The sequence below is a fragment of the Cloeon dipterum genome, chromosome X, assembly GCF_949628265.1.
Source record: "Cloeon dipterum chromosome X, ieCloDipt1.1, whole genome shotgun sequence".
Classification (NCBI taxonomy): Eukaryota; Metazoa; Arthropoda; class Insecta; order Ephemeroptera; family Baetidae; genus Cloeon; species Cloeon dipterum.
This window is the reverse complement of record NC_088790.1, coordinates 5,967,380-5,978,096: the sequence shown is the minus strand read 5'-3', so window position 1 is coordinate 5,978,096 and position 10,717 is coordinate 5,967,380. Positions and strand designations below refer to the sequence as shown.

General features: G+C 38.2%; 4 protein-coding genes across 4 annotated transcripts; 2 read left to right on the top strand and 2 right to left on the bottom strand.

The window, feature by feature from the left end:
- Positions 1-433: 433 nt before the first annotated feature.
- Rpe (Ribulose-5-phosphate-3-epimerase) lies at positions 434-5,443 on the top strand. Its single transcript, XM_065495547.1, has 5 exons — positions 434-560; positions 780-1,017; positions 4,390-4,497; positions 4,920-5,141; positions 5,197-5,443. The coding sequence occupies exons 2-5, from the start codon at positions 784-786 to the stop codon at positions 5,308-5,310; spliced, it is 678 nt and encodes a 225-aa protein (XP_065351619.1). The 5' UTR covers positions 434-560; positions 780-783; the 3' UTR covers positions 5,311-5,443.
- Positions 5,437-6,871, bottom strand: LOC135946997 (putative methyltransferase C9orf114 homolog). Its single transcript, XM_065495544.1, has 3 exons — positions 6,401-6,871; positions 6,067-6,305; positions 5,437-6,009 (listed from the first exon to the last, which is right to left on the bottom strand). The coding sequence occupies exons 1-3, from the start codon at positions 6,713-6,715 to the stop codon at positions 5,457-5,459; spliced, it is 1,107 nt and encodes a 368-aa protein (XP_065351616.1). The 5' UTR covers positions 6,716-6,871; the 3' UTR covers positions 5,437-5,456.
- A 51-nt stretch (positions 6,872-6,922) lies between these two features.
- On the top strand, positions 6,923-9,204 carry Lsm11 (U6 snRNA-associated Sm-like protein LSm11). Its single transcript, XM_065495543.1, has 4 exons — positions 6,923-7,077; positions 7,683-8,134; positions 8,189-8,664; positions 8,720-9,204. The coding sequence occupies exons 2-4, from the start codon at positions 7,702-7,704 to the stop codon at positions 9,023-9,025; spliced, it is 1,215 nt and encodes a 404-aa protein (XP_065351615.1). The 5' UTR covers positions 6,923-7,077; positions 7,683-7,701; the 3' UTR covers positions 9,026-9,204.
- On the bottom strand, positions 9,042-10,655 carry LOC135946999 (superkiller complex protein 8). The gene is made up of 8 exons (XM_065495546.1): positions 10,543-10,655; positions 10,365-10,492; positions 10,125-10,306; positions 9,834-10,066; positions 9,687-9,780; positions 9,541-9,634; positions 9,305-9,476; positions 9,042-9,252 (listed from the first exon to the last, which is right to left on the bottom strand). Exons 1-8 carry the CDS (start codon positions 10,543-10,545, stop codon positions 9,100-9,102), a joined length of 1,059 nt encoding a protein of 352 aa, XP_065351618.1. The 5' UTR covers positions 10,546-10,655; the 3' UTR covers positions 9,042-9,099.
- Between the last annotated feature and the right edge of the window lie 62 nt (positions 10,656-10,717).

Below are 10,717 nucleotides of genomic sequence, written 5' to 3'. Positions count from 1 at the left end.
CTATGACGGAGACGCCCTTTTGTGTTAAAGTAGTGACGGTGAATGAGCAAGCAAACGAAGCAAACGCAGGCCGGGAGGCGTGTCTCCAGGACTCACAGAATGTGGCGTGTCTGCGGATCCTTTCCTTCTGTGAAATAAACATAAATCAAAACGATTTTTTGTCAAAGGAGGGGAAATACAAAACCGATTTAACCGCATCAACTCTTGTGTTATGGCACGACTGCTCAAGTCTTCAAGAGTCTGAAAACAAAATTTCACCTTCCAAAATATTTTTCAAACTTACATTTCCACAAATTACCCAAAACCATACTCTCCTCTTGCATTTGACTCATGAATTGCAGCTGCGTTGCGAATGGGTTGCTCAGTTTACCGGTTTTAGCTCCACATCTTTTTAACTATTAAGGCCACGCGTGGTACACGATGTATCCCCACTCTCTTCCATTACTAGACTCCGCCTACTTAGCAGAAACAACAACAAAGAGAATAATATTAAACCAGACCACAACCCCGCGCACCATTTACTTTAATTAGTCAATCTGACGGGAAAATTGTTGAAATAGGTGAGACTAAAGTAAACTCGGGTATTTAATTATAAGCAGGAATAATTGATTATAATTATAATGTAGTTGTATTGTATTCTTCACCTTAACCACCTTAACATACTATACCGGATTTCTGGAGCCTGTTTATGGGTCTAGTGGTTAAATTCATAATAGTAATACATAGGTTCATACTTTAAAGCAGAAAACTAAATTTTAAAATATGTATGTATTTCCCAGGAAAATGTCTTGCCTGAAACCTATGATTGGGCCGTCTATTCTGAATGCTGATTTGGCTCAGTTGTGCGATGAATCTCAGAGACTCCTGGACTTTGGAGCCGACTATTTGCATCTTGATGTGATGGACGGACACTTTGTGCCCAATCTCACATTTGGGCACCCTGTTGTTAAATGCCTCAGGAACAAGATCCCTAAGGCTTTCTTTGAAACTCACATGATGGTGTCTAATCCAGAACAGGTGCGCTGTTAATCATCATAATTATTATGTCATGCTGAAATCCCCTGACTGTGATAGCTAGATTCCTAATAACAATATAATTATTCTTATTACTTCACTTGCGCCATGGTTGAATGAGAGATGTTCCTTATTGATGTTGCTGACTTAATAATAAGAGGGTTGATACTGGAAAATACTTGTTGCCAATGCATAATGGACGCATCCCTTAGGATTCAGTTGAAGCCAAAATTTACCTAATTGTAAGTAGCACAGTCAATTATTTTTAGAAAAGTAGCTGCAAAGTTAGCAAGCTATTCAAATAATGGTGGGGACCGTTTTGATTATTATTTTAAATCCTTTTTTTCACAACAAAGACTTTCCCTAAAAGGTTTCATTCATTGTTGGACAGATCTCAACGAGAGGCATCGAAATCTGCCAAGAAAATGTAGTCAAGCATTGCAATTTTCTCCAAAATTTACAGCGTTTGACCACATTTTCTTGGTGTATTCCGATTTCTCTTGTCAAGATCTATTCACACTTTTAAAACTCGTGTTTTAAAATAAAATCAGATTTCAAGGGCAATATTCTTTACCATGTATGTAAATAATGGTAAATAATACGCGTAACGCAGTCAAACACATTAGCCCTTATGATCTCTATGTTGCGCCGCATTCTCTACATATATTTATGTCGACCCAAAGCCCAACAGTCATGATCCCTAGACTATTCAACGCCCTGCCGACTGAAATCAAATGATAACAAGTAACAAGATGACCAATTATTTCTAAATATCATACAGTACCGTAAAGAGAATAGTGATGCAACTCAAATTTTACGACCTTTCCGATTATTATGTCTGTGATTTTGCTTTAGGATAATGATATAAAGTATATGTATAATTATTAGCTGTATTAGGTTTAGTTTGACGTATTTTAATAAGTCACCATTGTAAATTTCGACTTAAAGAAAATAAAAACTATCTGACCTGAACTGAATGCTTGCAGCCACTTCTCTAAAAAATGTACAGTGCTAATAAGGTCAATTTTGGCTTCAACTGAATCCTGTGGGATGAGATCATGTATTGGAAACAAGGATTTTCCAGTATCAATCCTCCTTAATAATATAGTTCGTTTCGCGGCCGCTTCCATTGATCACTGAAAAGCCATGCCTCTCTAGTAAGGGATAGTTACGTTATTACGCGTCAAGTAGCAGCTACTTATGGTGCGTTGATATTTTGTTTTCCACTCGTCCTTAATGCATAGATGACTTCCTTCAACACAGCGCAAAACGATGTTAAATTTGACTAGTTTTGTTGAAGCGAGGATATCCACGTGTTAAGCAAGTCAACATCAGTGACGCTCTATGAAATATAAAGGAGCTCCGCGCTGTAGGAGGTAGCATCCATGGACGCAGCATTCTTGTGACCGATTCCTCCACTGCTCTAAGCACCTCTGAAGTGTGGAGCAAGTGCAGGAGTTAAAGATTTCAGCGCTACCGGCTGCGTTGCCATATCCTCCTTTGGTAGGCTGCGCTGACGCTCACTCAACATAGTGGAGATCAGGACCTAGGTCTTGGACCAAGAAGCATCATTGTTGGGTTTCTTGTTGGTTTCTTTTTGTTTTCAATGCTACTCATATGAAATAATTTAAAAAAAAACAATTGGTTTGACTTTTATTTCGCCTAACCAATTGTTTCTTTAGAGTAACATTGACAACAAGAGGAAACAAACAAGAAACCCAGCAATTTTTTATCTTGGTTCTAGAACTAAGTCGTATTCTGTTCTCTACTATCCTTGCAATGAAGGTGAAAGGGAAAAGGAGCTATAATTTTGATCATGCCTGTAAAATCGTAGATATCATCCCTCAAAAATCACATCTAAGTTTTAACTCAAATAAAACCCCCAATGATTGTTATTTTATTTAACTTGGCGCAAGGTTGAAGATTACTAAAATGCAGCAGATGTTCAGTTGGCTTTTTCGCTGGGCCGGTATTTTACCTCTACCTGATAGTTGCTAACTCAAAATTAAATAAATAAAATCCATCTCAATTTATTTGGGGATATGAGATAAAATATGGATTACAAAAACAATATTAGAGACAATTTCAAGAGTGAGAATGATAAGAAAAAATGATTTTTTGTTTGCCTAAGCAGCTGTTCACAAGCTACTGCGTGCTTAAAATTTAACAGAACCGTCAAATAAATGTGTTACCAACCACACAAAAATAGGAAATGAGCAACATGAGATGCCCTAAAGATTAAAAGTAAAGCAATAATACATATATGAAAATAGATTTATTAAATATATTAATTTACAAGATAAGGTTTGTATTTTTATCAGTTCTTGATTTAAAAAAGGATTAAGACGCTAGAACTTTAGGGCTGTGAATCAGTTTGAGTGATGACAACCAAGAAATTTGTCAATTTTATTTGAAGCATGCGGCGGCTTGCAATTAGAGGCAAAATAGCTGCAGCTTAGTTCAAGAATAACAATATACAAACTAATGCTTAGCTTCAGTAATTCACTTTTGTCGCATTTCCAGGTAATTCGAACTATTTTTAACATTAAAAGGAAATTTTACACTCTAACACGCAATGTTTCGCCTAAAACGTGTATACTTTCATAAAACTAGAAAAATACATCAAATTTTTTTAATGTTTAATTTAGTTTAGAACCTAAATTAATAATTTAAGTTAAAATATTAAAAATATAGCCAAATTTATAAGCTATATACGAATATGTAAATAAATATTTGAAAAAATAACGTTAGAGGCACCTGAAGTCACCTTAGTGGAATCATCCCTGAGAATTTTGGAAAGCCAAACAATTTACCCATCAATCAAATTGTATCGTCAAGGGGAGTCTATTTACCAAAAATCATCACGATTGAACAAAATTTGTAATTGTATTCAATTTGTATTAAATTAAAAATAATTTTAAAAATTCCCCTAAAAAATAAGTTGCACGCCTATATTGCGTTAAATAAATCACTGATTAATTAAAAAACTTGTCCAATCTGTAAATCGAAGACAGTGCTACATTGAAAATTTTGGTCTGATGGTCCATCTAAACATCACATAAGTAAACATATTTTCTGAGGAAAACAAATTGCATGTCTGAGTGGAACGGGACCAGGGTTCTTAGTTCTCATGTTAAACCCTTAAAAATATTTTAAACTTAACCCCAAAGATAATGACAGCAAAAAATGATTTAAGTGTATTAAGGCGAATCCCAAATCAGATGTTACTATCACTTAAATTAAGGGAATAGTTGAAGGGACGTTGTCTGAATTGGTACTCGCTGCTCAGGGATTTAATTAAAAACCCATTGTTAAACTTGAACTAAGCAAAGCCGAAATGAGTTGATTCTACCATGATATTAATTTTTATTTCAGTGGATCGAGCCCATGGCTGAAGCTAAAGTGGACCAATACACCTTTCATGTAGAGCCAGTTCAAGATGTACCGGAGATATGCAGAAAAATTAAAGAAGCTGGCATGAAAGTAATTAATTTTTCAAATATAATTTTAAAAAATTCACTGCAATTTTTAACTGGGTATTTATATTTACAGAATGTGTTCTTGAAAAACCGATTTCAATCCTAATTTATCCTAATGTATGTGCAAATTTAAAATGTTTCAACCAATTACAAGGGTACGGGTGTTAAAAAATATGAAAGAGCACTTCAAAATGTCTCTTCCGTTGCGAGGGTTTAATTTAAAATTGGTTGCTGTCAGAGAATTTTCAAAATAATCTGGTAGGTTTACTTATAAGCACACTGTTTTAAGTTTCAATGTTTTTTTAACTTATAAAATATTTTTGCTGACGCACATTCTCTTAATAAATTGATCGGAGCATTATTTAAGTGGTTTTGCACGCTAAGATCAAATGTAGATTTGAAAATGTTAATTAATGTGCCTCCTAGGTTGGCCTTGCCATTAAACCTGGCACTTCAGTGGATGTTGTCAAGGACTACTTGGATTTCGCCGACCTGGTTTTGATAATGACAGTAGAGCCAGGCTTTGGAGGCCAGAAATTCATGGCGGACATGATGCCAAAGGTGGCCTGGCTGAGGGAAAATTACCCAGACCTTAACATTGAGGTCGACGGAGGGGTTGGCCCAAGCACCATTGACCAGTGCTCAAAAGTAAGAACTTCTGTTGTCATACCTGTTTGTTTCCTAACAATCCTGCGTCCCTTAGGCTGGAGCAAACTGGATAGTGTCTGGAACGGCAGTAATCAAGGCAGAGGATCCAAAGTCGGTCATTTCAAGCCTCAAGAAATCCGTGCAGACAGCCATTGACTTGAAAAATTGATTATGAAGCATTCCATCATACGCTCATATTTTAGCTTATTTAGTTCTCGGGTTCACTTGAGTTTTGGTATCTTGTTCCTGGTTGTTTTTAAGGAAAATCTTATGTTCAATCAATAAACTTATATTTTTTGAAATGAACAGAAGTTTTCATGAGTAATTATTAGCCTTAGAGAGAAGAGGCTGAAGGGACGCAAGTGTTACAAGGAGCGCCTCCTCTGTTCTGATAGTCCTAGAGCCTTGGCTTGGACAAGTGTTTAAATAAAAGTCGAAAAGCAGTGATGGGTCTTCAACTTTTAAACTTTTGTCACTCTCCAAGCCTAACTCCAGGCCTCTCAGTCCTCCGAAGGCAATAAGAATGTGCTTATAACTGGGAAGACTCTTCGGCAGCTCATCACCTCTCTCGGATGTTCCCACCAACAAGTCATAACCTTCCTCGTAAGGACACTGAGTGAACACTGCTCCCAAAGAGTTGGCACATCGAACGGAGTAGCCCCAGTAGATTCCATCTTGCTTAACTGGAGTGGAAGGTGGCACAATCATTCCTCTCATCTTCTTAATTTCTCCACTCTCATCTCCAGATATCTCCACCGTCACTCGTAAACCAGGAGAGAGCAAAGTGTCAACTGGAATGGGTCTTTGAAGTCCTACATCCACCATAGAGTACACACCTTTCTTCACTTTTTCGGTCACGTAACCCTCTCTGTTATTAATCATTATAAGTTTCACCTTGCAAACCATCAACTCGCGATTTATTTACCTGTACTTGGCTTTATCCTCTCTCCTGTAGTGATTGGGCGCATCCAAAGGGTTCAAGAGCCCTGCATGGCTCAAGTCCTTGTGCATTGGGAAAAAGTATTTCCTTAAATATTGAGGGCATTCAAGGTATTGTAGAATTCTGCTTAGTTGAAGACAAGCCCGTGGTAGTTCCTCGACCATTTCCTCGTCATTTCCTCCTTTCAGGTCTTCTAAGCTGCCTTGTTCATTGAATACCACAACCTGGTAAGTAAAATACATGATTGTTGTTCCCAAAGGCAATAAATAATGTGAGCTTGATGGAAAACATACGATTTTCCTAAATAACTCAAATTTACCTCGTCGACGTTAAAAATCGCCACAGCACGAGCAATCTGGCCAGCCAAATAAGATCTGAGCTCTGGTGTTTGCGCATTGTCCAAAATATTTCCAGGCAGTGCAATCGAGACGGTCCAATTGCGCCCTTTACGTTCTTCCGCAGGACCGCTTTTCTCAGCAGTGGCTGCTGAAGAAGACGCCGACTCACTTTGCTCTTGTTGATGCTGGTCAATCTTTGCTAAAATTTTGTCTCTCTTTTTCGCTTTACGTATATTCTTCTCCTTTTTCCATTCCATCCATGTTGCTGTTGGCACTTCTTTTTTCACTGGACCCATTTATAAAATGTTTGATACAGTAGCCTGAGAACGAACGAAAAAGGGACGACGTCTGACCTGAACCGATCGATCTACGCGTTACATATTTAACGAGACGCGAAGGTGAGAGCGAGGGCAAGGAAAGAAAAGGGAAGAACTCCAACGAACACCAGCGTGCGTCGTTACACCAGCGTCGCCAGCTGATTAAAGGGGGCGTAACTTTGTTGTGAATTTCACCACGACGACCACGACTATAGGCGGTCAAGGAATGCGCGGGTTTAGCACCAGTCTTGATTTATTTTAATGATTTTGAAACTAACTAAGAGAAGAGTTGTTCTTGGTTATTGAAGGAATTTATTATATCATTTTGAAATAATACAAGTGTAAGCACAATCAGTTAATTTTCCCCTCGTAACAAATTCGTGTAATTATTAACTTGAGAGGCGATAACCTAGCCCGTGTTAAATAAAGTATAATATGTATACATAATATGTAATGTATCAATGCAGTTATGGGCCTAGTTTAGGAATAAACTTTTCGCTTTTCTATAATTTGCATGTTTGCGTGCATTTCTCTCTTCCCTTAGCATGCATAACTTGATACACAGGGTGGGTCAAAATAAGCTCGTTACCTCAACCGTTGCTCCAACTTTTCATTAAAATTGTGGTAATACAAGTTGAGTCATGTATTGTATGATATCGAGAGCTAATTTGGACACGCACACAACTATTGCGTTAATTTATAATTGTTGATGTTACAATACGTTAGATTTATGTCGTAAATTGTACACCGTTGCTTTTAGAATAATACGATTAATACATTCTATTCTATTGAACAATTTTATTCGCTTAGTAGAAGTACAGAAAAATAAAATAAGTTAAATGCATAAATTTCTCAAAAATTTAATGTGTACAAATTGGCACTTGAATTTCTAATCTATTAATCTTCCCAACAAGTTTTGCTTTTTATCCACAAAATCAATTTTCAGGTTCATGTAAAAAGAGAAGATGAAAACCAGAGAAGGCTCCAAGAAAAAGGATAAGGAACAGCCTGGCTCATCTTCTGTGCCAGTCATTCCGAGTCACTTGTTCACTCCCCGAAAAGCGTTTTCCCAAGAAGTAGCTTCGTCGCCCTTGATAAGTGACCAAGACATGGACGTGCTTAGAGACGAGTGTGGAGACATGCTCCATACAGCAGAAGATATAATTGACGCGGGCTGTTTGTCCCCGCCTAAGACTCCAGGCATCCTGAGGAGTCTTTTAGAAACGCCAAACACCAAGAAAAACAGAGAATTAAGTCAAATGCTTCTCAAGGATCTGGAGTTGTCCGAATCAGAAATTGACACACCATGTAAGAGTACTACTCCAATAGCCAAAATGTTAGGCGTTCCCTCAAGCAGCAAGGTTGAGGAAGCTTCGACGTCTGGTCTTGAAAAACAGAGTACGTATTTTAAAAAATTTACCAAAATAAATAAATATTAAAATTGAATTTCAGGACCTACAAGTTCTCAAATTAGAAGAGAGAGTAAAATACCATCATCATCATCATCTGAGGAAACTTCAGAGTCCAGTGGAGATGATCTAGACATCTACAGCTCAAAATTTGATGCCAAGAAAGCGCTGTCGCTAGGGAAAGCCTTCTTGAAGAGGTTACCTTATCCGAACACCAAAAAACTCAATAACCTGGCTCAGTACAAACACGTTGCGTCTGCATCTCCTGATCCTGAAGACTTTGAAGAAAACATGAAAAATGCACTGAAGAAAAAACCCCTTTCAAAAAAGAGCAAAGACTATGTTCCGCCGCCCAAAGCTGATGTGCCTATAACTAGGAAATTTTTGCCAAGTCAAATGCCCATTTCAAGACCCTCCAAAGAGAGCAAGAAAAAGAAAAATCTGCTAGACAGAATGGAATTGGCGAAAGGCCCTCTCGCCAAGCTGGTTGAATACAGAGACAAGAAAATTAGAGTCATGGTGAGTGCGATAAATCTGATGAATTTCAATAATCTGAATTGATTTTGTCCCACAGATTAAAACGAGAAACATTTACATTGGCACAAATGACATGGTTGCTTACATTGTTGCCTTTGACAAGCACTGGAATCTGGCACTCACTGACGTCGAGGAGACGTTTATTCGTAAAAAGAAACGAAAGGTGCCTGCTGAGTTAGGAGAGGACACCGTCAAGTTATCTGACAAAGAATTGGCTGAGAGAGGACTAGTGAGACCACGACTGATCCAAAATATCGGCAAAAACTCTGAACTTTGCAAACGTTACATTCCACAGTTGATGATCAGAGGAGAGCAAATTGTTATTGTGTTTCCAGTAGTTTGAGTAATCTTCCCAATAGTCATTTGTACAAAAGTGCTGAAAGCAATTTATTTTTCAGGCATAACTTACATTAAAAATTAATTGTACATGTCCAAAATATCTGTGGCAGGCTCCTCAGCAGGCTGCTCTGGCTCTGGCTCAGGGAAATTGCATTCGTAAATAAAAATCGAGCGGTCTTCTGACACCGAGACAATTTTCTTTCCGTCAGGGCTGAACTTAACTCCCCAAACCTAAACATCACAACTGGTTAGTTAAATAAAATAACTATGCCTGCACAATTACCTGGTCCTCGTGCTCAGCGAATGTATGCAAGCACTGTCTGTCCTGGAGCTCCCACAATTTTACCGTGCGATCAGCACTTCCAGAGACAAAGTGTTTGTTGTCAGGCGAGAAATCCACACTCAGCACCCAGGAGGCGTGTCCAGACATTGTTCCAACAACATTTGCGTGGGAACTGAAATAAAAATTAGATTGTTTTCATGCAAATTATTAAATTGAATAATTATTTAATCACTTACACATCATATAACTTCATGTGGCCGTCATCAGACGCAGTTAGCAAAAATTGCGAATCAGGGGAAAAGGTGAGAGAACGAATTGGCATTGCGTGACCTTGAAAATTTCAATTCAATAATTGATCTAGATCAAATTAAATCGTACTTACCCTCTAATGTGTGGACCAATTTACTTGTGGCCACATCAAAAATATTGATAATTCCGTCATTGGCGCCACTGGCAATGTACTTCCCATCAGGGCTCTAGAAAGGATCAAAATTTATCTCCATTTTTAAGACCGTCTTGAAGGACTTACATATGCAATGCTCAATGTAAATTTCCCTCTGGTGTCCAAGGTTTGCTCTAGACTGCCATCAATTTTGTACATGTGAATCTTGCCTGAGTGGCTTCCGGAGATAACGTGTTGAGAGTCAGGAGAAAATGCGACGGTCCACACGTCAACAGGGCCAGCATCGATTGTGCAGAACTTTTTGCCATTGGTAACTTCCCACAATTTTATTGTAGAATCCATACAGCTTGCAGCAATCACTAAAAATTTTAATTTGAATTAGAGAAGGCCTAATTTGGAACAGAGTTTGTTCCGCACTTGTTCCTTCTGTGCTGACGTCCACAGAGACTACCCCTAAGTAGTGTCCATCCCAGCTATTTCGCAGCTTCAAAGAATTGTCTCCAGAAACAGAGTCATTATACTGCCAAACTTTGACAGTGTCGTCCAATCCCCCGCTGACAACAAACTCTAAAATTTCCTCTTCTTGAACTGGAGACTCTCTGTGTAAATAAAACAACTTTAGCAAAATCAATATTTCGTGTTTTTTTAATAATGAACCTGTCAGCTTGCTCTTCATTTTCATCCTCTTCTTTAGGTTCCTTTTCCTTTGTGATTTTCAATTGGCCCCATGAGCAGCTCCAAATGCTCTCGTCGTGCACCTTTTCCTTCTTCAGCTTAGTCGAAAACTAAAATCCTGTTAATTAGCTGATGTTTCAAACAATCCTGCTAAATTTACCATAATTATTTAGCCCTCCAAAGTTGTCTTAATAAGAACCGGCATGGATTTTGTTTCTTGATGCCGACCTAGGCAGCCATGGCAGTCATGCAAGTTGTTTGTTTGTTTGTTTGCAAGACCACGCCTTCTTTCTGCAGGCAATCGCGGGAAGCACGGAGCTGCAAAATTGGTTAGG

Bases quoted from the DNA above. Each gene is read 5' to 3' on its own strand.
- Rpe (XM_065495547.1), top strand. From the start codon at position 784: ATGTCTTGCCTGAAACCTATGATTGGGCCGTCTATTCTGAATGCTGAT. The intron at 1,018-4,389 runs GTGCGCTGTTAA...TTTTTATTTCAG, and splicing joins TGGTGTCTAATCCAGAACAG to TGGATCGAGCCCATGGCTGA. The intron at 5,142-5,196 runs GTAAGAACTTCT...TGCGTCCCTTAG, and splicing joins CCATTGACCAGTGCTCAAAA to GCTGGAGCAAACTGGATAGT.
- LOC135946997 (XM_065495544.1), bottom strand. From the start codon at position 6,715: ATGGGTCCAGTGAAAAAAGAAGTGCCAACAGCAACATGGATGGAATGG. The intron at 6,306-6,400 runs GTAAATTTGAGT...TTTACTTACCAG, and splicing joins CGATTTTTAACGTCGACGAG to GTTGTGGTATTCAATGAACA. The intron at 6,010-6,066 runs GTAAATAAATCG...GATTAATAACAG, and splicing joins GAGGATAAAGCCAAGTACAG to AGAGGGTTACGTGACCGAAA.
- Lsm11 (XM_065495543.1), top strand. From the start codon at position 7,702: ATGAAAACCAGAGAAGGCTCCAAGAAAAAGGATAAGGAACAGCCTGGC. The intron at 8,135-8,188 runs GTACGTATTTTA...ATTGAATTTCAG, and splicing joins GTCTGGTCTTGAAAAACAGA to GACCTACAAGTTCTCAAATT. The intron at 8,665-8,719 runs GTGAGTGCGATA...TTTGTCCCACAG, and splicing joins ACAAGAAAATTAGAGTCATG to ATTAAAACGAGAAACATTTA.
- LOC135946999 (XM_065495546.1), bottom strand. The intron at 10,067-10,124 runs GTGCGGAACAAA...TAAAATTTTTAG, and splicing joins CGTCAGCACAGAAGGAACAA to TGATTGCTGCAAGCTGTATG. The intron at 9,781-9,833 runs GTAAGTCCTTCA...GATCCTTTCTAG, and splicing joins TTACATTGAGCATTGCATAT to AGCCCTGATGGGAAGTACAT.